Source organism: Nothobranchius furzeri, chromosome 8 (genome assembly GCF_043380555.1).
Source record: "Nothobranchius furzeri strain GRZ-AD chromosome 8, NfurGRZ-RIMD1, whole genome shotgun sequence".
NCBI lineage: Eukaryota > Metazoa > Chordata > Actinopteri > Cyprinodontiformes > Nothobranchiidae > Nothobranchius > Nothobranchius furzeri.
In genome coordinates, this window is record NC_091748.1 from 65048221 (window position 1) to 65068759 (window position 20539).

At 40.8% G+C, this 20539-nt stretch overlaps 2 protein-coding genes across 6 annotated transcripts in view; both read left to right on the forward strand.

Moving 5' to 3' along the window:
- The window catches only part of mast3b (microtubule associated serine/threonine kinase 3b), a 34772-nt gene extending 23386 nt beyond the window's left edge, over positions 1 to 11386 (forward strand). For all 5 annotated transcript variants that reach the window (XM_015970811.3, XM_015970810.3, XM_015970813.3 and 2 more), the window contains 19 exons: positions 815 to 916; positions 1411 to 1543; positions 3574 to 3638; positions 3913 to 4001; positions 4214 to 4422; positions 5678 to 5816; positions 6347 to 6479; positions 6574 to 6739; positions 7174 to 7275; positions 7362 to 7484; positions 7668 to 7780; positions 7890 to 8056; positions 8191 to 8312; positions 8393 to 8593; positions 8746 to 8972; positions 9087 to 9209; positions 9296 to 9432; positions 9619 to 9803; positions 9910 to 11386. In XM_015970811.3, the coding sequence (XP_015826297.3) occupies positions 815 to 916; positions 1411 to 1543; positions 3574 to 3638; positions 3913 to 4001; positions 4214 to 4422; positions 5678 to 5816; positions 6347 to 6479; positions 6574 to 6739; positions 7174 to 7275; positions 7362 to 7484; positions 7668 to 7780; positions 7890 to 8056; positions 8191 to 8312; positions 8393 to 8593; positions 8746 to 8972; positions 9087 to 9209; positions 9296 to 9432; positions 9619 to 9803; positions 9910 to 10982 (3609 nt within the window). In that variant the 3' untranslated portion in view covers positions 10983 to 11386. The remainder of the gene's footprint in view (positions 1 to 814; positions 917 to 1410; positions 1544 to 3573; positions 3639 to 3912; positions 4002 to 4213; positions 4423 to 5677; positions 5817 to 6346; positions 6480 to 6573; positions 6740 to 7173; positions 7276 to 7361; positions 7485 to 7667; positions 7781 to 7889; positions 8057 to 8190; positions 8313 to 8392; positions 8594 to 8745; positions 8973 to 9086; positions 9210 to 9295; positions 9433 to 9618; positions 9804 to 9909) is intronic.
- A 2763-nt stretch (positions 11387 to 14149) lies between these two features.
- Positions 14150 to 17162, forward strand: ndufa7 (NADH:ubiquinone oxidoreductase subunit A7). The gene is made up of 4 exons (XM_015970815.3): positions 14150 to 14300; positions 14548 to 14597; positions 14800 to 14937; positions 16992 to 17162. Exons 1-4 carry the CDS (start codon positions 14250 to 14252, stop codon positions 17077 to 17079), a joined length of 327 nt encoding a protein of 108 aa, XP_015826301.1. The 5' UTR covers positions 14150 to 14249; the 3' UTR covers positions 17080 to 17162.
- Positions 17163 to 20539: the final 3377 nt, after the last annotated feature.

Consider the following 20539-nt stretch of genomic DNA (forward strand, 5'->3'; position numbering starts at 1 on the left):
CCATTCTTCCATGTCACACTGTTTCCTCTGTTCAAATGTTATATTTACACTCCTTTTTGGTTGTGATGTTTACATTATTTTAGATTGAAGCTGGAACTTCCTAAAATCACTGGTAGACTAAAATGAAAACAAAGTATTGCAAACGATTTTATTTTGTAGATGTTTCCCATTTGACCAAAGTCAGATGTACATTGGAAACACATTTTGTGTAAAGATTATAAGCAGAGATTTGTCTGAGACACTGTGTGTGACAGCTGTGTTTGACATTTGGATGAGTTTATTCTACTGAAACAGTGAAGCTCTGACCCTCCTCTTTTTGCCTATCCAGTCCTTCCACTCTTAAATTTAAAATAAATTCCTTGTTGACATCACACCAAGAAGAAGCCTTCCTTTTTTGTATAAAATGTTCATGATGCTTTACTGTGGAGGAAATAAAGAGGTCTCAAAGAATCATCACTTCACTTCTCATATGACTTTTTTATTCTGATTTCATCATGTGTTAAAGAGGTTTATAAATGGCATGACACTCTTAATGGTGTTGGAGACACTGGTTTATAAAATACTCCTCAAAAAACATTTTTATTTTTTACAGTCCTACTTTATTTGTCTTTCTAATATTTTCCTCATAATTTATCCCAATATGTGGAAACAAGGAAATTGGAATGGATGTTTTACTTTTTTGGTTTAGTTTTAATTTTTTTCACTTTTATACAAATAAAAGGTTTGCTTTTGTGTTGCCATATCTGAACATTTTCAGCTCTACATTTTTACACCTCCCTCTCTCCCCCCCGATCTCTCTCTCTCTCTCCAACAGGCCTACGAACGCTCTGAAAGTGAGGAGGTAACTGTCATCACCCAGCTGGTGAGGAAGATCCTCATCATAATCTCCCGACCAGCTCGCCTCCTCGAATGTCTGGTAAGATGCAGAAGAAGAAGAAATAATAGACAGATGGGAGTTTTTTTCTTCACTAAAATAAGACTCTTGATTTCTTTTTTATTTTGAAAAAAAAAATGTAAGTTGATTTTTATTTAAATGTTGTATCTCATAGCTGATGTATTTTAAAAAAAAACGTAAAGCTATTTTCGTTGTTGGATTGTTTTAGTACACAAAATGCAAACCAGAAGCCCTGTTGTAATTTCCCTGTTAAACCAGTGACCATGCTAACATTAGCTGTGTTGGTTACTTCAAGTCTTCAGATTAGGATTATTGTTGGGAATCCAGGATAATTACAAGTAGGAAACCTTATAGCACTTGGGCTTGATGGCTTTTGACTGATACTGATTAACTTAAGACCATGCTGACATTGAGTTGTGCTTATTGCAAAACACACACACACACACACACACACACACACATAGGATTCTGACCTCAAACTCTCCACTTTAATTACTTCTGGATGTTGTTTACAGGAGTTTGACCCAGAAGAGTTTTATCACCTGCTTGAAGCAGCAGAGGGTCATGCCAAAGTGGGTCAGGGGATAAAGACGGACATCCCACGCTACATCATCAGCCAGCTTGGTCTGACCCGAGACCCGTTAGAAGGTAAACCAAAGCTCAGTGAGCAAGCCAAGCCTCGCCTCCACTCGCAAGAGGAAAAGTTTATTCACTTCCTTCAAATGTGGCTCACATGTGTTCTAATTTTATGAAATCTAAACATTGATGTTGGTTTTTCAGTAAAGCTACAGAGCATTAGCTGGTTTTTAAGTATTTTTCAGAAATAAAATCACAAATTTGGACCCAGTTGTATTATCAGTAACTGTAAACAGTTTTTTATGCAAAACACCCGAGCTATACTTGTAATGTAGTAGGTTTTTTTTTTTAACTGGAGACAATCTGATGGTTGATTTGTAGTTTTATAATTCTCTGGAAATTTCCATAACACTTTAACACTTAAAGCTAATAAGTTCCAGGTACAGACAGGTGTGTTGTTATTAGTAATCAGTGTTCATTTATCAGCTAATTTTAAGGATAAACACCTTTTTCTTGTGAATGCAAGTACATGGTTCATATTTACACCTCATCCATGTGGAATAGATGATCTGTTGGTATTTTAATGTGCCCCAATATTATAGATGGTCTAGCAGCACAGTAAGCACATACATACTTTATAACTGTGGGTCTTGTTTACTTTCTAAATCCTTCATTTGAGCCAAGATTTTGCACATCATTTGACAAAATGTGTTTTGGGTGCAACGGATCATCATTGATCTGTAATCCGCAGGGGTCTCTCTACGGTTCGGCACGCAGGTGATCTGCGGATTGGTCACTGAGGCGCCACATTTTCAATCCAAAACGAGAAAAGCACAGTGGTCCTCATGGCAGAAGAGGAGAGGAGCTTGAAAAATCAACTGCTTCGTTTAAGTCGCATGTATGGGAGCATTTTGGCTTCCCTGTCAATACGATGATACAAACGGCAAAAATGAACACACACACACGCACCTCCAGTCTGACGGCACAGCAGAACCTCCGATCACTATGAAAGCAGGCTGGGACAATTATTACTTTAATGTGATGGCCCTGAACTATTGGTGGGGACAAATCTGTAAAAAGGAGAAAAGTAAAACAAACGCGCTTCAGAAAGGTGAGGAGACGAGTGAAAACAGTACACTCTAAGAGTGAGCTCGTCTTCAGCAATTGGTCCTCTCTGTACATCCTATTTTATATCATTTAATTTATCCTAGTACTAGTTGTATTCTGTTAGTAAAAATTGTAAATGAAAACATCAACATCAATATTGTCATGATGTGAATTATTTTTAAGGATATTTGTAATAACAAATTCACTAGTAGGAATTAAGTTTGATTGAGAAATCTCAGAATCCCTAAAAACCTAAAGTGGCCTTTTTAACACCTATTAGGCAGACGGGATATGTATTCCAGACATCTATGATTCCATTATTCCTGGTAGAAATTAACATTCCAGATAAGAACATTCTTCCTGAATGGGACAGCAGTAGCTCAGGAGATCGAACGGGTCGTCCAGTAATCGGAAGGTTGCAGGTTTGATCCCAGCTCCGACCAGAAAATGCTGCTGTTGTGTCCTTGGGTTATAACAATATTTTACATTTATATTATAGAACGTAACTGCATTGAATGAGTCTTAGTTAAGTGTTTTTATTTAATGAGCAGAAAAAAATTGCACTAAGTGTTTTACCATATAGAGAGAGAGAGCAAGGTTATTTGTCCGTTTTTCTTTTCTTTCTGCAAATCTGAAAATGATGCAATCCGTGACTCAAAACCGCCATACAATCCAAACCGTGGGATTTTTGCTTCGTTGCACCACTAGCTTTGGGTTCAAGTGTGAATTTATCAAAACGGGACTTAAAAATGAAAAATCTTGAGCTTTTTACACCTGAAATGAAAAAACAAAAGACTTTCATTTCATTAAACTTTACCAACCCACTTCATTGCCGGAGGCTCCGTATGACTTAAGATTTACTAGAATAAGGAATGCCTTAAGGGAATATCGGGTTCCCTTAAGAGTTTTGAAACTCTCTGGGAAAATCAAGTAACAGATGGAACTGAATGGGTGAGGAGCTGGAGTTAAATGGTGTTTCCTTCTGTTGGTTTCAGACATGGTGCAGCTGGAGCACGAAGCTGCTGCTACAGTTTCAGTGGAGCCAGACGCTGCTGTAGAGGTAAGCCTTCAGCTGTCGTTAACCGTGAGAGGACACAGCTCAGTAACTGAGTGCGTCTCTGGATTTTTGTCGGTTTTTCACATTCTAAAGATAATTTAAAATCAGAAACTTTTTAAATCAGAACGATCTTTTTCACACTGGCTGATTATTTTATATAATTGTAAACAATGGGTCTAGTTTTTAGATTAATAACTGGTCATATAGTGAGTATGAATCTGTGAGCAATCTCTTGTAATCTTTTTGCTCAATTGTCCAACTTCTGCTCTCTGTTTAGAAGACTCCACAGACGCTGACTCCGACTCGAAGAAAACCACTTGAGAGTGATTTTGAGACCATTAAACTCATCAGTAACGGAGCCTATGGGTAAGAGGGGAAGTCCCTGTTTGTAGTTAGGGGTTATGCTTTTTTCAAATATCAGTCAGAAGCATAATATGTTTCAAACCTTTTAAATTTGTTGGACAACCTTTATTTTTCATATTTATTTTATTTGATTTTATTTTTCTAAACAGTGACCGTGGATTAACACCAGTGTGTTAGAGTTATGGATCCTAATTTATTTATTTTCATTTGAACAGTGCGGTGTACCTGGTTCGCCACAAAGAGACACGGCAGCGGTTCGCCATGAAGAAGATAAATCGCCAGAACCTGGTGCTGAGGAACCAGATTCAACAAGCGTTTGTGGAGCGAGACATCCTCACCTTTGCTGAGAACCCCTTTGTTGTTTCCATGTTTTGCTCTTTCGAGACGCGACGCCACCTCTGCATGGTCATGGAGTATGTTGAAGGTAAGGTTAAGAGAGCAACAGATACAGGGTTTAAATCTCTGTTTCAATCATTTTTCTCAGGCTGAACTAGAATCGTTTTGAATTTTAAACAAACACCACAGATTCTAAGATTATTAATCTTAAATATCAGGTTCAATGATTATTGGTCCTGGGAGCAGAAATCCAGAATGTTCCCCCTTTTGGGAATTTTGTATAATTTTTAGAGAAATTTGTAAAAGTGATAATCTTACCCTGTACTGTGATACGTTGTAGGAAATACGTCCCGTAGAGCCTCATGCAGCTTGAATTGAGGTGCATTCAGCATTAGCCAATAGGGATTTACATCCGCTCACGTACAGATGTCAAACACAGAGCGTGCACAAGCTTTTGAGAACATACCTAGACTGTTGCAAGAGTTGGCAACATTTCTTATGGACATGTAAGTCTTTCAAAATTGTCTTTATGAAAAACAGCTCTACGTGATTGAAAACAGCGTTTACATGAGCGTCGGAAAACCGAAGTTTTTGCCCTAAATAGACTCATTGGTTTTTTTATATGCATGTAAACGCGTTTTTCTGAAGGCGAACTGGTTTTAATCACGCTGACGCACCCAGATAATGTGGTAGGAAACCAACTGCATCTGCGTGTAAATGGCTCAGTCGGTCAGATACCAGTAACTTAGGGAAGCGGCGAGTCCGCAGAAGCGGTCCTCTGATCGTATAATCACCACAATGTAGCAGTGCTGTACGTTCCATATAAGTAGTCCTACTATGTTGTCGTTGTCCTTTCCGTCGGCCGTTGAGCACATCCCGTTTCAACTTAGTCTGCTTCTCTCCCACCAGCGTTTGCGATTTGTGCCGCTTTAAGCTAACTGGAGGAATGCCAACATGAAAGTGTGCATGTCGCCACCTAAAGTACCGGAGTGGAATGAATTTCATTTGAGACTTTGGTTTTCTAATGTACATGTTAACTAGGATAAAGGTTCATTACTTTTTAGATTAACTCAGATGCGCGTGTTAACAGACTGAATGTTTTTTACTCTCTTGCCCGGCTAGATGTTCACAAACGACGTGTCTTCCAGCTGTGATCATGACTGTAGGGAGAAGGGCTGATGGTGCAGTACATTTTTTTGGCCTCTAGATGAGGCTGTCTGAGGCTAAAACTCCAGATTTCTGCTCTTAGTAATATTTGTAGCATCCTGTAATGTGTGTGGTTTAATATTTTAACTCCTGTCTGTTAATGGGAAATAGAAAATATTTTGTTTAATTGTTTTTAGGTGGGGATTGTGCCAACTTGCTGAAGAACATGGGCCCGCTGCCTGTGGAAATGTCCAGGATGTATTTTGCTGAAACAGTTCTGGCCCTCGAGTACCTTCACAACTACGGAATAGTGCATCGTGATCTTAAACCTGACAAGTAGGAAGCCGACTCCAGACTCGCTCTAGTTTAGTGTTTTGGTTGAGACTAACATTGCTGTGGTTGATAATAGATGCATAAAAAATACAGATTTGACTTTTTTACCCCTTTTTTTATATTTCTATTTTGAGTTAAACAATCAAGTGAAACTCGAAAATTAGAGTGTGGTGCAAAAGTTCATTTATTTAATTCAATTTAAAGGTGATGCTACTAGATGATAGACCCATTCAACACAAAGCCAGATATTTCACGCCTTTATTTGTTATAACTGTGATGATAACGGTTTACACAAAACTCCGCATTCAAAATGGGAGACAGTTAGAATATAGTGAAAAGGTTCAATAAAGTGTCACACTCTAATCAGCTAATGAATCCAAAACCTTTAGGTGGTCTCTCAGTCTAAGCTGAATGAATGGACTTCTGTCACCTTATCCTACTTTTTGGAGTTTTACCTGTGAGCTAATATACATATCACACAGAAGTCAAGCAGACTTGTGTTTCTTATCATTTGTTTTCTTCGTCTCCACCAGTTTATTGATCACATCGATGGGTCACATTAAGCTGACAGACTTTGGTTTGTCTAAAATCGGCTTGATGAACATGACTACAAACCTGTACGAGGGTCACATGGAAAAAGACACGCGAGAATTTATTGACAAACAGGTGAGAAAGTATCAAAAGAAGAGAGGAAGTAAAAAGCTAACACACATTTGTGACATCAGTGATAAAACGGGTTCTTGTTGGGTGGCTTGTTCAGGTGTGTGGCACTCCAGAGTACATCGCCCCTGAGGTGATTCTCAGACAGGGATATGGGAAGCCAGTGGACTGGTGGGCGATGGGAATCATCCTCTACGAGTTCCTGGTGGGATGTGTTCCGTTTTTTGGAGACACTCCTGAGGAGCTTTTTGGCCAAGTTGTCAGTGGTGAGTAGATGCTTTAAAGGTGCGGTATGTAAAAATATAGTGAGAATTTTACAGTGAGAAAATCCCAAGAGAGTAATGTTTCAGTGATTTTGGAAGGAAGGTTCTACTGAAACATGTTTCATATCCAGCTGGCTGCGGGATTATCAGTTTTTTTTGCTTTCACAACAAAGGAAGGAGGGACGTAGCTACTGTTTACCATCAGTGAGTGGGGGTGCCGTGTCTCCTGCGAGCTAATACTGCAGCACTGACAATTGTAAATTGAGGACAGCTGGCAAAAAGTTGTTTAAAGTAGTTGCAGTAACCAATTTTACCACTAGGTGTAATTTTTTTTATTACTTCATTTCTACATAATGCACCTTTAATACGAGGGTACATTTTTATTTCCCCAACTTCTGTTTGGGATCTTATGATAATTCCATTTTCCTGATGATTAGATGACATCATTTGGCCAGAAGGAGATGATGCCTTGCCTACTGATGCCCAGGACATGATCACCCGGCTGCTGAGGCAGAGCCCGTTAGAACGACTGGGGACAGGTACCCTTTATAAGAACACTTACAATGATGTCACATCTGTCTGTATTTATCTTTTTGGTTAGAAACTGAAATCTGTGTGAATGTAGGCGGGGCCTCAGAGGTCAAACACCACCCTTTCTTCCTGGGTCTGGACTGGAATGGACTCCTCCGACAAAAGGCAGAGTTCATTCCTCAGCTGGAGGCAGAAGATGACACCAGCTACTTCGACAGTAAGTTATTGTAATTTCTTGTTCAAGACAAACGTAACTTGTTGTTTATCTGCTAATGGAAATTTGTTAAGTAACCATATAAGAAAGATTTAGCTAATTCGGCTCTTTGCAGGATTTTGGGCGTGCGTTTTATTTGAGTTTAGAGTTACGGATGTAAAAGTCCCTTCAAATTTTTGTCTGAAGCTCGTTCAGATCGCTACCACCATTTGGCATCTGATGAAGATGAAGAAACCAACGATGAGGAGTCATCTTTGGAAATCAGACAGTTTTCTTCCTGGTCACATCGCTTCAGCAAGGTAAGCATGGCTTTTCTGTTGAGTCAAGAGGCTGATTGTAAGTTTTTAAACTGGAAAGACTTCCCGTGTGACTGCCAGCTCCTTAATTTACATATTTCTATTCTTTAAGGTTTACAGCAGCACAGAACATCTGGCGACACCGTCCAACCTGAGCTTCTCTTCAGACCGCAGTCACAGTGAGGAAAAAGAGGACAGAGGGGACGTTGGAGGATTGTGTTTGTCCCCGATCCCAGCTGATGGCAGTATGGAAAAAAGGCATTCGGGACGCATGGCCTGGTAAGTTCACATGAAAGCATGAGCTGTTGTAGAAAAGGGGCTCTTGTGTTTGTGCACCACATGGCTCGGTTGATTTAGTGATCTGATCTCATTTCCGCTGATCTTTAGTCACCCAACTTGTTTTTTGACTGTAGCCTTCGCCCTCGGACCTCCTCCAGCTCCTCCCAGTCTGAACGGAGCACAAGTCCTCTGGTGATGAGCAGCACCCACAGCCTGGAGACGATGCCTCGCTTCGCCCTTTCTACTGATGACGAGGGTAAAAGTGGACCCATCACAACAGCCCAGTTGCATCCTCACCGGTGGACATGTTTATGTTAACGTTGTTCCCGTCTGCAGCTGAAGTGGTGGTGTCAAACCTCAGGAGGATCCGGATCCGTAGCAACAGCACCGGGGCCAAACACTCGTCCCCCAAGGACCCAACGGGCCCTCGGCGATTCGGTAACCAGCTGGAGACACCAGACAGACAGAAGCTTCCCTGTGGAGGAAAAGTTCCCAAATCAGCCTCCGTCTCGGCGCTGTCCCTCATCATCACCACAGGTCTGCAGAAAAAAAAAACGATCATCAAAGACCAAAAGTATAACATCTGCTTAGTTATTTTAACACGTATGCCTGAATGTGGAAGTAGAGGATGAATCCTAAAAGCCGGACATTTGCTGATGTTTTTAATGTAAAATTTCTGTACATTTCAGACGACTCACCCGTCGGCCTCCAGCCCAGCCCCATCTCCCCGCGTTCACTGTCTTCCAACCCCTCATCCCGGGACTCGTCCCCTAACCGGGATTTCTCCTTAAGCCCCAGCAGCTTAAGGCCTCCGATCGTCATCCACACCTCAGGGAAGAAGTACGGCTTCACCCTGCAGGCCATCAGGGTCTACATGGGTGACAGCGACGTCTACACTGTGCATCACATGGTGTCTGTGAGTGCTGCTGTAATACAAATGTGTTTTTCATATGTTACTCTGGTAGTGCAGCACTTGAAGAGGTAGTTATATAATGCTGATATGATACTCTTCTGCTCATTGTTTTAAAAGAGTGTGGAGGAGGGCAGCCCAGCTCACCAGGCAGGCCTCCACACTGGAGACCTCATCACCCACGTGAACGGAGAGCCTGTCCAGGGCCTCGTGCACACAGAGATGATCGAGCTGCTGTTGAAGGTACTGCGGTCACATGCTTCAGAATCTCCGTGTCAAGAATTAGTCTCATGTTGACTCTAAGTCTTTGGTTCTTTTGAAATGTGCAGAGTGGCAGCAAGGTGGCTCTCCAGACCATAGCTCTCGAAAACACGTCGATAAAAGTCGGCCCAGCTCGAAAGACCAAGCACAAAGGGAAGATGGCTCGTCGCAGCAAGAAGAGCAGAAAGAGAGATAATTATGACAGGTGAAGCTGTGGTTTCTCCTCATCTCTCTGCTGTTTACTTAGTTTGGTTTTTATTTGGTGCTTTGTCTCCCTCTAGTGTTAGGGTTAGGTTTAAACATGCATGAAGGTTAATGTTATGTGATGTTTGTGAATAGAAATTTTTAAATTCATATGAATTGTCTTAATTTGCTGCTGTCCTACTTTCAGGCGAAGGACCATCCTAAAGAAACTGTCCAAGCAAAGCACAGTGATGCACAGCAGTCGCAGCTTCTCCTCGGGGCTTCATCACTCCGTTTCCTCCAGCGAGAGCCTCCCGGGCTCCCCCACACACAGCCTGTCCCCCGGCCCCTCAACACCCTGCAGGAGTCCCGCACCAGAGCATCCGGGCTGTGGTGAGTTGGGAGGAAGCAATGAAGTTCAAAAGTTCTGATGGGTAGAGGAGGAAAATCTTGTGTTGTTAAAGTCTTTGCACTTTTTTCTCCTCCTTCTGCTTCCCAGACAACTCTCCTCAGAGCACATCTCCATGCTCCAGCTCTCCCAGTTCCCCGGCCACTCACATCCGACCCAACTCTCTCCACGGGCTGGGCTCCAAACTCAGCACGCAGCGGTACACAAAGGTGGGTCGGCGGAAGTCGACCAGTAACATCCCCCCCTCTCCTCTCGCCTGTACCTCCTCTTCATCCTCCACCCAGCCTCTGTCCCCACAACGATCACCTTCCCCACTTCCAGGCTTCGCCAAAGCTCTTCACACTTTTCACGGTAAAACTTTATCGCCCCCCACTATCGTCAGACACGTGGTTCGTCCCCGCAGTGCAGAGCCACCTCGATCTCCTCTGCTCAAGAGGGTGCAGTCAGCGGAGAAGCTGTCAGGTGTGTATCATGCTGACAAGAAATCCTACACCCCCCGCAGGCACACGCTGGAAGTGCCGTTTTATGGTGAGGGTGACTTTTTGGGTGATTCGGAGGTAGATGGAGCCAGTGGAGCTTTTTACATCGGTGCAGACCACAGACTGGGGGGCTACATAAGCAGCCAAAGACTTCGGGACTCCGGCACGGAACGATCAGAGCAGCTGGTTGTGATGAGGAAGCTCAACCTCTCAGAGCGCAGAGACTCTTTTAAAAAGCAGGAGGCTGTGCAGGAAGTGAGCTTTGATGAGCCGGAGGAAAAAAGCAGCAGCGTGACGACAGGTACCACCATGGCTCCAGGAGTCCCAGCACACCCCCAGCAGCAGCACAGGATGGCCTGGATGGTCACTCGGCCCCAGAGTCGGGAGGAGGTGGAGCTGGAGGTGCCCGTGGTGAGGAGGTTCACGCTGGTGCCCCAGATTGCTGTTCAGGGCTCCACGGAGAGCGAGGAGCAGGATGAGTGGGAGCCGTGCTCAGATGGAGAGGAATCCAATGAGAACACGGAGCTGGAGGTTCCTTCATCCCAACAGCAACAAGGAGGAGGTTCGCTCAAAGACAGCTTTCAGGTAGCAGGAATTACATCCATCAGTCACCAAGACGTACCAGCATCGGGAAGTGCCGAACGCAGTGAGAAAACGCCACAGAAAGAACTCGTGAGGAAGTGACATCATCGCTGTTCTCTTTTCTGGTCTCTGTTCCTTCTCCAGTGAAGCCGAGCTGTTTTAGACCCACATACCTGCGAGCTGTAACTTTAGTTACAAGCTGATCTGGCTGAAGCTTTTACTTGAATTTTGTATTTGTCCTTCATTTGCCTTCAGGCATCAGAAGACTTTGTCATATTTATTAGTTTTGTAAAGTTTGAAATTGTAACGAGGAAAGAGGGAAGTTCTCATTGTTTAAATAGCCAAGGTTTGAACATTTTGTATCCATGAAATGTGGTTTTATGTCTTTTGAATGGGTTTTTTTCTAAAAATGTCTATTTTTCAGTTACGTTGTAGTGGCTCAAGGATAATGCTGGAATCTCATTGGACCAAAACAAGCAAAAGTTATTAAAGCGGTCAGGACTTAGTAGAACGTGTCTGTTTTTGTAGATCCGATATCGACTGTCAAAAACTTTTAAAGTCACATCACGAGGAGCGTGATGGGTTTGTTGTGGAAGCATCCTACAGGTTTTTACTCGGATCTTTGTTTTCGTTGCTTTCACGCCACTACAACTAATATTTATATTAATGACAAATCTCATGCCACTGACTTGTTTTCCACGCTCCTTACAGAAGTCTGAGATGCTGCTCAGCTGTGACAGCTTTAATGGAAACATGATGAAGGCAACTTGAAGGGTTTGATGTGCCATGGTCTCAGAGTGCTGTCCTCTTAAGCCATATATTTAATAACTTCTTGTGTATTTAGTTTCTTCTTCACTGGTTTTGTTTTCTTTCAAACGCAGAATTATCACTAAGCTTTGGATGTCGCTGCTTTTCGAGGTCATCTGAATAATCGATGCATCAGCGGCACAACTTGTTCCACTCAGATGGAAACTAAAGGGGATTGCCTGTTTTTGTTCAAAAGATCCTGACGTTTGTTTTGCTTCTTTCTTTTCTGGTGATAATTTTGAATTTGGGGAATGTTTTTGTTCGTTTGTTTCCAACGAGCAAAACCCAAACTGCTTGTTTTCTGTTATTTTGTGCAAAACCACTCCCGAACAACCCGTTGTTACTTCCTGTTGTGCAGTCAAGTTTACATCAGAAGGGAAAGTGCATTATTTCGACGTTCAGTACGCTGTGTCTTGAAACGCGATCAGCAAAAATTGGAACCGTCACATTTTCAGCGATTTCAAATCCAGGGGTTCTTTGATCAAAAGTTATTCATTTTGTACAAATATCGATGTATATTTTGGTATCGAGGCTTTGTATTAATCCAAATATGACGAAGGTAATCATGGATGCACGGTGGCAAAATGTGGAATCAGGATTTTTGAAAGTTCTGTTAGAACAAGATGAGTATTTCACATCTACGCACATTTGAAGTACACGACCTTTGCCCTTTAGAGAGCCGAGGTTTTAATGTCCGTCTCAGTTTTCAATCCGTGATTCTGGTTTTGTACCAGATGTTCTTGTATTGTTTTTATGAAGCATCAGAACTGTTAACGTGTTTCTAAAACTCCTATTCTTCCTTAAAAGTCCTTCAGTCTTGTGATGACGAGCATACACGATGCTGATGCTGCTGTTTTTGGTGAACTGGACAGGTCGCTGAATGACTCGGTCGTTCCTGCAGCCTGACACGACTGTTTACAATGAAACAACATGAGATGTGATGTACAAACACGTTATATCATGTGCTCAAAATGATAAAACAATCCTCTTTGATACCATGAAAGAAAACTACGCACAGACGCTGCATATCTGTTTACATGGAGTGTTTTCTTAAGGAGTGATTTAGTACCAAACAAAATGGTGCTTTTGTATGTTTACATCCACATAACAAGAAATGGTGATACACTTACTGGCTAAAACCTGGCTCGAGTTGCAGATTTTAGTTTCTGTTTTAGCTAAAATTGTGATTTCTAAACTTGTTACAGATGCAAATAAGGGAAATAGTGGAGCCATAGCTGGCTGAATAATGAAACAGTTTGTATGAGGGGGCAGATCTGAAGAAACTAGTCAAATATAGGAAAAACAGCGCTACACTGAATCAGTTCCAGCTGTAAATGTTTCCGTGACAACCAGATTTTTCAGGTGAATGTAAACATACTTCATCACTGTGCTGATCTCCACCAGTTGGAAGTTTAGTGTCGCTGTCGTCAGGCCGGCTGAAGGTCAGCTGCCGTTTAACAATCTCAAAAAACAAACTGGCAGGTCAAGCTGTTGTACATGTGCACGTGTTCTTCTGTGGTCTCCTGATCAGTGCATGCTGCATGACACAAACACACAGCTGTAATACTTGACTGCATGGTATACCGGCATTGTTGCCCTGTACTGTGTTTTCTTGTGCTAAGAATAAACTTTGTATTTCTCTTTGTGCCTCTTTTTTTAGGGGAGGGGTTTCTTCTATTGTTTTTGCTTTGTGAACATTTTGTTCACACAATACATGATATTTACGTTCCACACACGTGTTTTAATATTCAGTTTTATTTTAAAAAAGTCATAATAGGAACTTTTTTAATATGTATGGCATATTTGGTACAGTCAAGAAAGTTGAGCACGACACGTTTAAAAACGGTTTGAACACGTATTTGTCCTATCCAAACTAAACACCTGTCGCTTGTAAAACTTAAGAAAAAGTTAATATTTGAAACATGAAAATATAATTATTAAATGAAATTGACCACTCATAACAACAATGTGTCACCATGGCAGTATTATCACTTGTATGGTTACTACCAAAATCACCCCACAGAACACCTTCGTTGCTATTCTGTCTTTATAGAAAATCCCTCTATTGTCTCTCAGTGAGGAAATGTTGGTGTCACAGCAGCAGTTACATTTTAATTTTTGTGTATTGTTAAAACTTGGCAGCAAGTTTGTAACCCAGTCTGAATTTATAGATGTTTATTTGTTGGTCGTGATTTTTTTTTATCCACACAGTATTTATTGTGTCTTCGAATATTTTTATTTCTAAAATGTGTAAATATTCAGCATTTGGAATTTGGAGTATTTGAGTACTTTTGAGTCTTAAGTATTTCTGTGTTGTGTTTTCTTATATTTTACTCTATTTTTTTACACTCCTAATTTGCTCCTGTATCATAACTGCTGCTGTGACACCAAAAGTTCCCTCTGGAGGACAATAAAGAGATTTTCTATTTTATTCTAAATGCATGACTTCTAATGAGCCTTTGTGTCATGCAGTTCCTCCTGTGACCAGCAGGAGTCGGGCTCGAGGTTAGACACCGACACCACCACCGAAGAAGTCCCGTGCCCTTCACAACAACAGCTAGCATGGCTACAGCTACTAAATTCATTCGAAAGCTTCGAAATGCATTAGCCGGGGTGAGTTAATTTACTTCAGTCAGGCTTTTAAATTAAAATTATGCTAATGTGTTTTGTTGAATTTGAAATAATTGTTTGGTCTGTGTGTTTTAGTGTGATAATAAATCTGTACGATGATGAACACTAGACAGAGAGCTAGCTTGAGGCAGTAGTTGCTTCGGGGAAAACGTTTTTAAGTCATTAAAGGTTTCATTAAATTATTTAGGGGTTTTGGTCAAAATTGTCAAAACAAGTGTTTATTTTTCAGCGTGATCTGCAAGCTAAACTGCAGCTGCGTTACGGAGAGATATCCAAGAGGTAAGACTATGTTGTGCTGTTGTTTTATCTACGTAGTTGTTGAACGCTCAATACATTTTCAACTCAAATATTTGCTGCATCTATAATAATTTTACGTTAATAGCAATTCAATCAAGCTACACAATTGTGTTTTGTATCTCACTTTAACCGTGACTACATGTTTACTGTATCACTGATTTTCCTTAACAATGTTTTTATGCAGGACGCAGCCACCACCTAACCTGCCAGTAGGCCCGTGCCACAAGTTAGCCAACAACTACTACTTTAGTCGTGATGGTCGCAGACAGTTGGTACCCCCCACAATTGTGATGTCTTTCCAGAAGGCTCTTACTCCTGGCAGGTACAAAATAACATGACTTAACATGCTGTGAGCAAGTTTTACCTCTTAGCTGACCAATAAGCTGGTGTTAAAGCAGCTCAGTCATTGTATCCTTCACGTTTCTGCTCTGTAAACTCAGCTGGAATATCAGCTCTCTGTTGTCTCTGTAGAGGATGGACAACAGGGAGGGGGATGCACTAAGTGGGTTCAGGTGTTTATCAGATGCTCGTGTTATTTATAATAAAGTTATATTTGCATATTCACAGGAAGAAGACGTATTTTATTTAGCTAAGTCACCGTTCCTTTCATCAGTCAAGCACCTTTTACTCTGCAACCCCTGCTGATACTCTTCACATAAATATCCCACAATATAAACTCCTCCCTCATCTCCAACCTTAATGTCGTCTATTCAGCTCACCTGTCGATAATTACAGCTCGTAATATGATGGAAGCAGTAGCTCAACAGGTTGAGTGGGTTGTCCGGTAATCGGAAGGTTGCAGGTTTGATCCTGGCTCCGGACAGAGAATTCTGCTGTTGTGTCCTTGGGCAAGACACTTAACCCACCTTGCCTGCTGGTGGTGGTCAGAGGGACTGGTGGTGCCTGTGCTCGGCAGCCTCGCCTCTGTCAATGCGCCCCAGGGCAGCTGTAGCTACATTGTAGCTCATCACTATCAGTGTGTGGATGTGTGTGTGAATGGATGAATGATACACTGTAGTGTAAAGCACTTTGGAGTCCTTACTCTGAGAGGCGCTATTCAAGTGTGTGTCATTTATCATAACACAGTAATAAACACATTTGAAGGGTAATTATTAGGGCTGTAGCGACGCATTGATGACGTCGACGGCTCGATTAATAAAATTTGTCGACGTCAGATCCGGAAGTCGACGCACCGCGCCCACTTCTTGCATCCCCAGGAGTTTGTAAATAGAGGAGGAATCTGCCCGTTTTTCCTCTAGTTCGCCCTCTTCTCCGCCTTCACTAACATCTCCGCCAAATACCGAAGACCCGGAACAACGTCCGTCCACTACTAGATTATTTTCCTGTTTTGCCCGCCTTCGTCTCCCGGCAACGGACAACAACTTCCGGGGTCAGATGCGCTGCTTCGTCTCTACCGCAGATGTAGAAAATCACTGGGAGCGTTTCTCCCTTCATAAAGGAGCTTCTTTCGGACATCAGGAGAGCTGTTTTGGTGGTAGCAGTCTCTCCTCCGTGCTGGTCTGTTTGCTGCTGGGTGTTTTTGGTTTATTTAAACTTGGTAACTTGAACTTAACGTTGGTAAAGCTACTGTTAGCATTTTCGCTAACAGCTTCTTGCTTTTGGATCAGCTGTTATGTTTTGGTTTAGAGTTAATCTTTTTTGTGGTGCAGATCTCCCTTTTATTACATTTAGAGTGTTGTGGGTTTTCGGTTTAGTTTAAAATATCACCTTGAGTTTGGTTTAACCACCCAGTTTAGAGTTTGGTTCCCTACTTATTTGTACTTTGTTTTAATTCCCCACAGGCAGAATTAGTTTTATTATTCCCAACCTGTGGATGGAAAGATTTATGATTTTTGTTGTTGTAAATAAACCTGATCATCATTTTAACTTTTAAATCCCGTTATTGTCCCTTCCTTTTTGCGCACGAGCCAAACTCCCCAGGAAGAGTCGTAACACCACTCCCCTCCCGCACATAAGTGACCAAAACAAAGCAGCATGGAGACACTCCATCTTCTACCACCTCTCAGGCAGCAGCCTGCACTCCCAAGATCTACACGTCATCACAACATAACCAACCGCAACACAATAAAAGCAGTGTTATACAAAATGGAAGGCCCGTAGTGTTTATCCTCTCAGTAAGAATTTATCAATTTTTTTGATGAATTTATTTGAGATTTTCTGGTTTTTGTTAATTGTGCAATAGAAAAATAATCATTAGATTAATTTTCTAAATAGTCATTAGAATAGTCGATTATTCGATAAAATAATCGTCAGAATAATCGTTTTAAAAATAATCGTTTACCCCCAGCCCTAGTAATTATTCAGTTTTTTTTTTCAAATTTGGTGTTTGTATTTATTATCTTTTGTGTCTTTTAGCCAAGTTGCTGAGACTCCAAAGGTTCCTGTGACACCTGGAGCTGTGTATAAAGAGCCACCACTGTCCACAGACCAGCCATACCTCTGAGCAGCAAGCAGGAGCTTCAACATTTCTGTTGGTTGTTTCTTGTACAATAGAAAGTGTGAATAAAATATGTTATCTGCTTCAGATTCTTTTGTCCAGATCATTATTGCTGTATTGAAGGACTTTTTATGATGTGTCAATTCAACAACAACCCACTGAAGAGTTGAGTTTAACAGTCAACAATATCAGAATTTATTTTGATTATTTTTATGACCTACTGGTGAAGTCTTTTTTATTTCTTCTTTTTTTTTCTTTTTTTTTGCCCTTTTATTTATTTGTAAATGTGGTTTTGAGTGGCGAGTTATGAGTTTGGAATTAAATTTTAAAAGTGTGAACAAGTTCATTTCTAGCCTTCCATGTCTGGAATAAGAAACACTCAGCTGGATTATTTTTCCTTTTTTTCACTCATTTGTCTTTAGCAAAATAAGTAAATATGTGCCTGTTCTAACTGTAGCTGTTGTCAAGTCATTGCAGCAGAGTTCAGTGAGCCACGGCCACATAAATTGACCACAACCAGGCTAGCAGGACTGACCACAAGCCAGTGAAAATTCAGTTAGCGGACTAGCTGCAGCAGTTCTGCAAAACTCCAGATTCGGTTTCCCCAACAGTCCAAAATGTCCCATTGAGTTCTCATCAATCATGGCCTGCATGGCTCGTGCCGCACACAAAACTGAGACTGAACACAAAGTTTTGAATTTGAGGGGGGGAAACCTATTTAAAAGCACCAAACCAACAGTGACACAGTCGTGTGATCACTGCTAAACCTCACAATAGCAAGCCTTGTTGCTCAGGTGCTCAAGGCCTGCAGCACCAGCCTGCAGATTGAGGTGTCAGGCTACAGGAGCATAAGAAGCATAAACTTGTCATTGATCAGAAAAGATTTTGCTCTCTGGTTATGTTTGTTGTAGTAATGCAAAATACATTTTTCATGTTTTAGACCGCTTGCCTAGTTTTTGTGACATTACAATAATCACAGTATGCTGCACTTGTGTTAGAACAGCACAGATAAATGAAAATAAAAAAGCTTTTTTTTAATATGTCCTTTTAAATCTAGGTGGTAAAATACATCAGAATCAGGATTATTTGACCAAGTATGCACACACAGTAGGACTCGATTTAGTCTCGCATTTTATCATCTACATACTTCAAACTTGTCCAAAAATGACTATAAATTACTAAACGTGTACATAACCATAACAAACAGACGTGATTAGACAGTACACCACACATAAATGTAAAAGAAAGTATTTCAAGTACTTTATTCAGCAGGCATGCAGAAGCAGAGTAGTCACTTATCTGACTGATTTTTGGTTTCTGTTTGACAACTGTTGCATATTTTGTCAATATATGAAATTAAATCAATATAACCACCTGTTTTGTTAAAACAACTGTAACGTGATGAAGGAGTTATTCCACCGAAGGTTATTTACCCTCTCTCCTCAGATGTCTCTGACACAGTACTAATCTGCATGAGACTGTCTCAAGGTTTGCATTTGCTTCTAAACTGCTTCCTTTCCAGCCCAAGAGAAGAATGAAGACAATTGACTCTTTCTTTTTAATAAATCAAAGAACTCTATTTTTAATAAAGCTAATCAAACAAAGTGTTAGTCAATAATAAGATGTTGACCAATTTGTGAAATGACAATCTTATGATTAGTAAGTTTAATGAGTAATATGACTTTAATCTAGCTGCACTAGACACCCTGATCACACGTAATGTAAATGCATGACACATTGCTTTTACTCATCCAATCGGAACCTTCCTTTCTGAAGCGTGGCATAATCTCTGTTGTGTTTTTAAATCTGCCAACTTTGATTTGTCCATAAATCAAAACATCCAGATTAATAAAACCAGTCCCCACGCAATCTTAGTTCAGTTCACTGCAGTTCACCGCATGCTAAGAGAAGTATCGGACCGGCCACATGGACTTCCTTTTTAAGCAAAGAACCAACAAGCTGGATAAAATCTATTGCATTTTACCAACCAAGCAACGGTTCCTTAAAGCTGAACTCACTGACCCTCCAGGTCCATCTGACGCTGTCAACCAACTGTTGCTTTTTACCTGGAGACAATCCAAAGACTAGTCTGTCGTACTGCTGACGTTGTTTCATCGGGTCCGGTACCGAAGGGGGGTCTGAGGACCTGGCATTCTGGATCTGTACGGAGGTCTCATCCTGAAGGGTATGTGTGGAGCGACAAAATGGCGTCTTATGTGTTTATGGAACTCCGATCATAGCTTAAGAGCAAAACATCACAACATCATTCAGACTTGCTTCTCCGGATATGAGAATTCTGATGACAAAAATCACTCACACACATACACCATTCACCTCACGTCTCATTCACACCAAGATCCATCCATTCACTTAGAGTTTAGAGTTAATCTTGTTTAAAAAAAATTTAGAAATAAATCTTCTTAAATTTTAAAGGTGACTCTCTCTTCTTTTGTCTCTCAGTTAATACGAAGTGTTACATAATCCCTGCAATAAAAAGTTCCAATCTTCTGGTTAAAATTACCCAAAGATCCATAAGATTGATTTGATATTCACTATGGAATCTTATGTCTTATGGCTCATTAAATAACCCTTTACACAACATAAAAATTTAACGTTAATAACACTCAAATAATATCACGGTTTAGTCAAACAAGTGCTTTTATGTGATAATGTGACTAGTTTAGGATTTGGGTGACAAAATAAGAGAATTTTTTTATTTTTGCAATGGTTTTATTTAATAGAATAGAAAATCTCTGTTGTCATTTCGTGGGGAAATGTGTTTGCCAGCAGATATGCAGAAATATATATGTACATTTAAAAAAATTAAACCCAGAATATTGTGTGGATTTAGAACGATTGCTGAGTATTTACAGGGAATGTGAAGCATGAATGGATGTATGTATGTATGTACAGTCTATGGATATGCTGCAAATGCAATAATGAATGGGTGCATTATTGCATCAATACAGCAACTGATCAAACCACATAAACAGCAGAGGTCCATTTGTTTACTTTTGAAAAAGCAAACTATTGTCTACATCCTCATAAGAAGTTCTCAGTTTGCAAGTTTTATTCATCAAGAGGGAAAATTTACCTTGTCAAGAAATAAAACAGCAGTTTAACTTTAAAATCACACACACACACACACACACACACACACACACACACACACACACACACACACACACACACACACACACACACACACACACACACATTAGATTGGTGACAGATCATCCTAGGATCATGGGAAGTCTAATTAAAGACCATTATAAACACCTGGTCAGGTTCAGTGTCGTTTAAGGAACGTTGGGATACAATTTGTCCAAATGGGAGTATTTGCCACAAACATAATTTACATTTTAATCGAACTTCGAAGGCCACAGCATTAGATCAGGATACATACGTTCATCCTTGATTAAGGTTATTTTCATCAAACTGTGAACAGTTATGACGTCACTTAAAA

Bases quoted from the DNA above. Each gene is read 5' to 3' on its own strand.
- ndufa7 (XM_015970815.3), top strand. From the start codon at position 14,250: ATGGCTACAGCTACTAAATTCATTCGAAAGCTTCGAAATGCATTAGCC. The intron at 14,301-14,547 runs GTGAGTTAATTT...TTTATTTTTCAG, and splicing joins TTCGAAATGCATTAGCCGGG to CGTGATCTGCAAGCTAAACT. The intron at 14,938-16,991 runs GTACAAAATAAC...TGTGTCTTTTAG, and splicing joins AAGGCTCTTACTCCTGGCAG to CCAAGTTGCTGAGACTCCAA.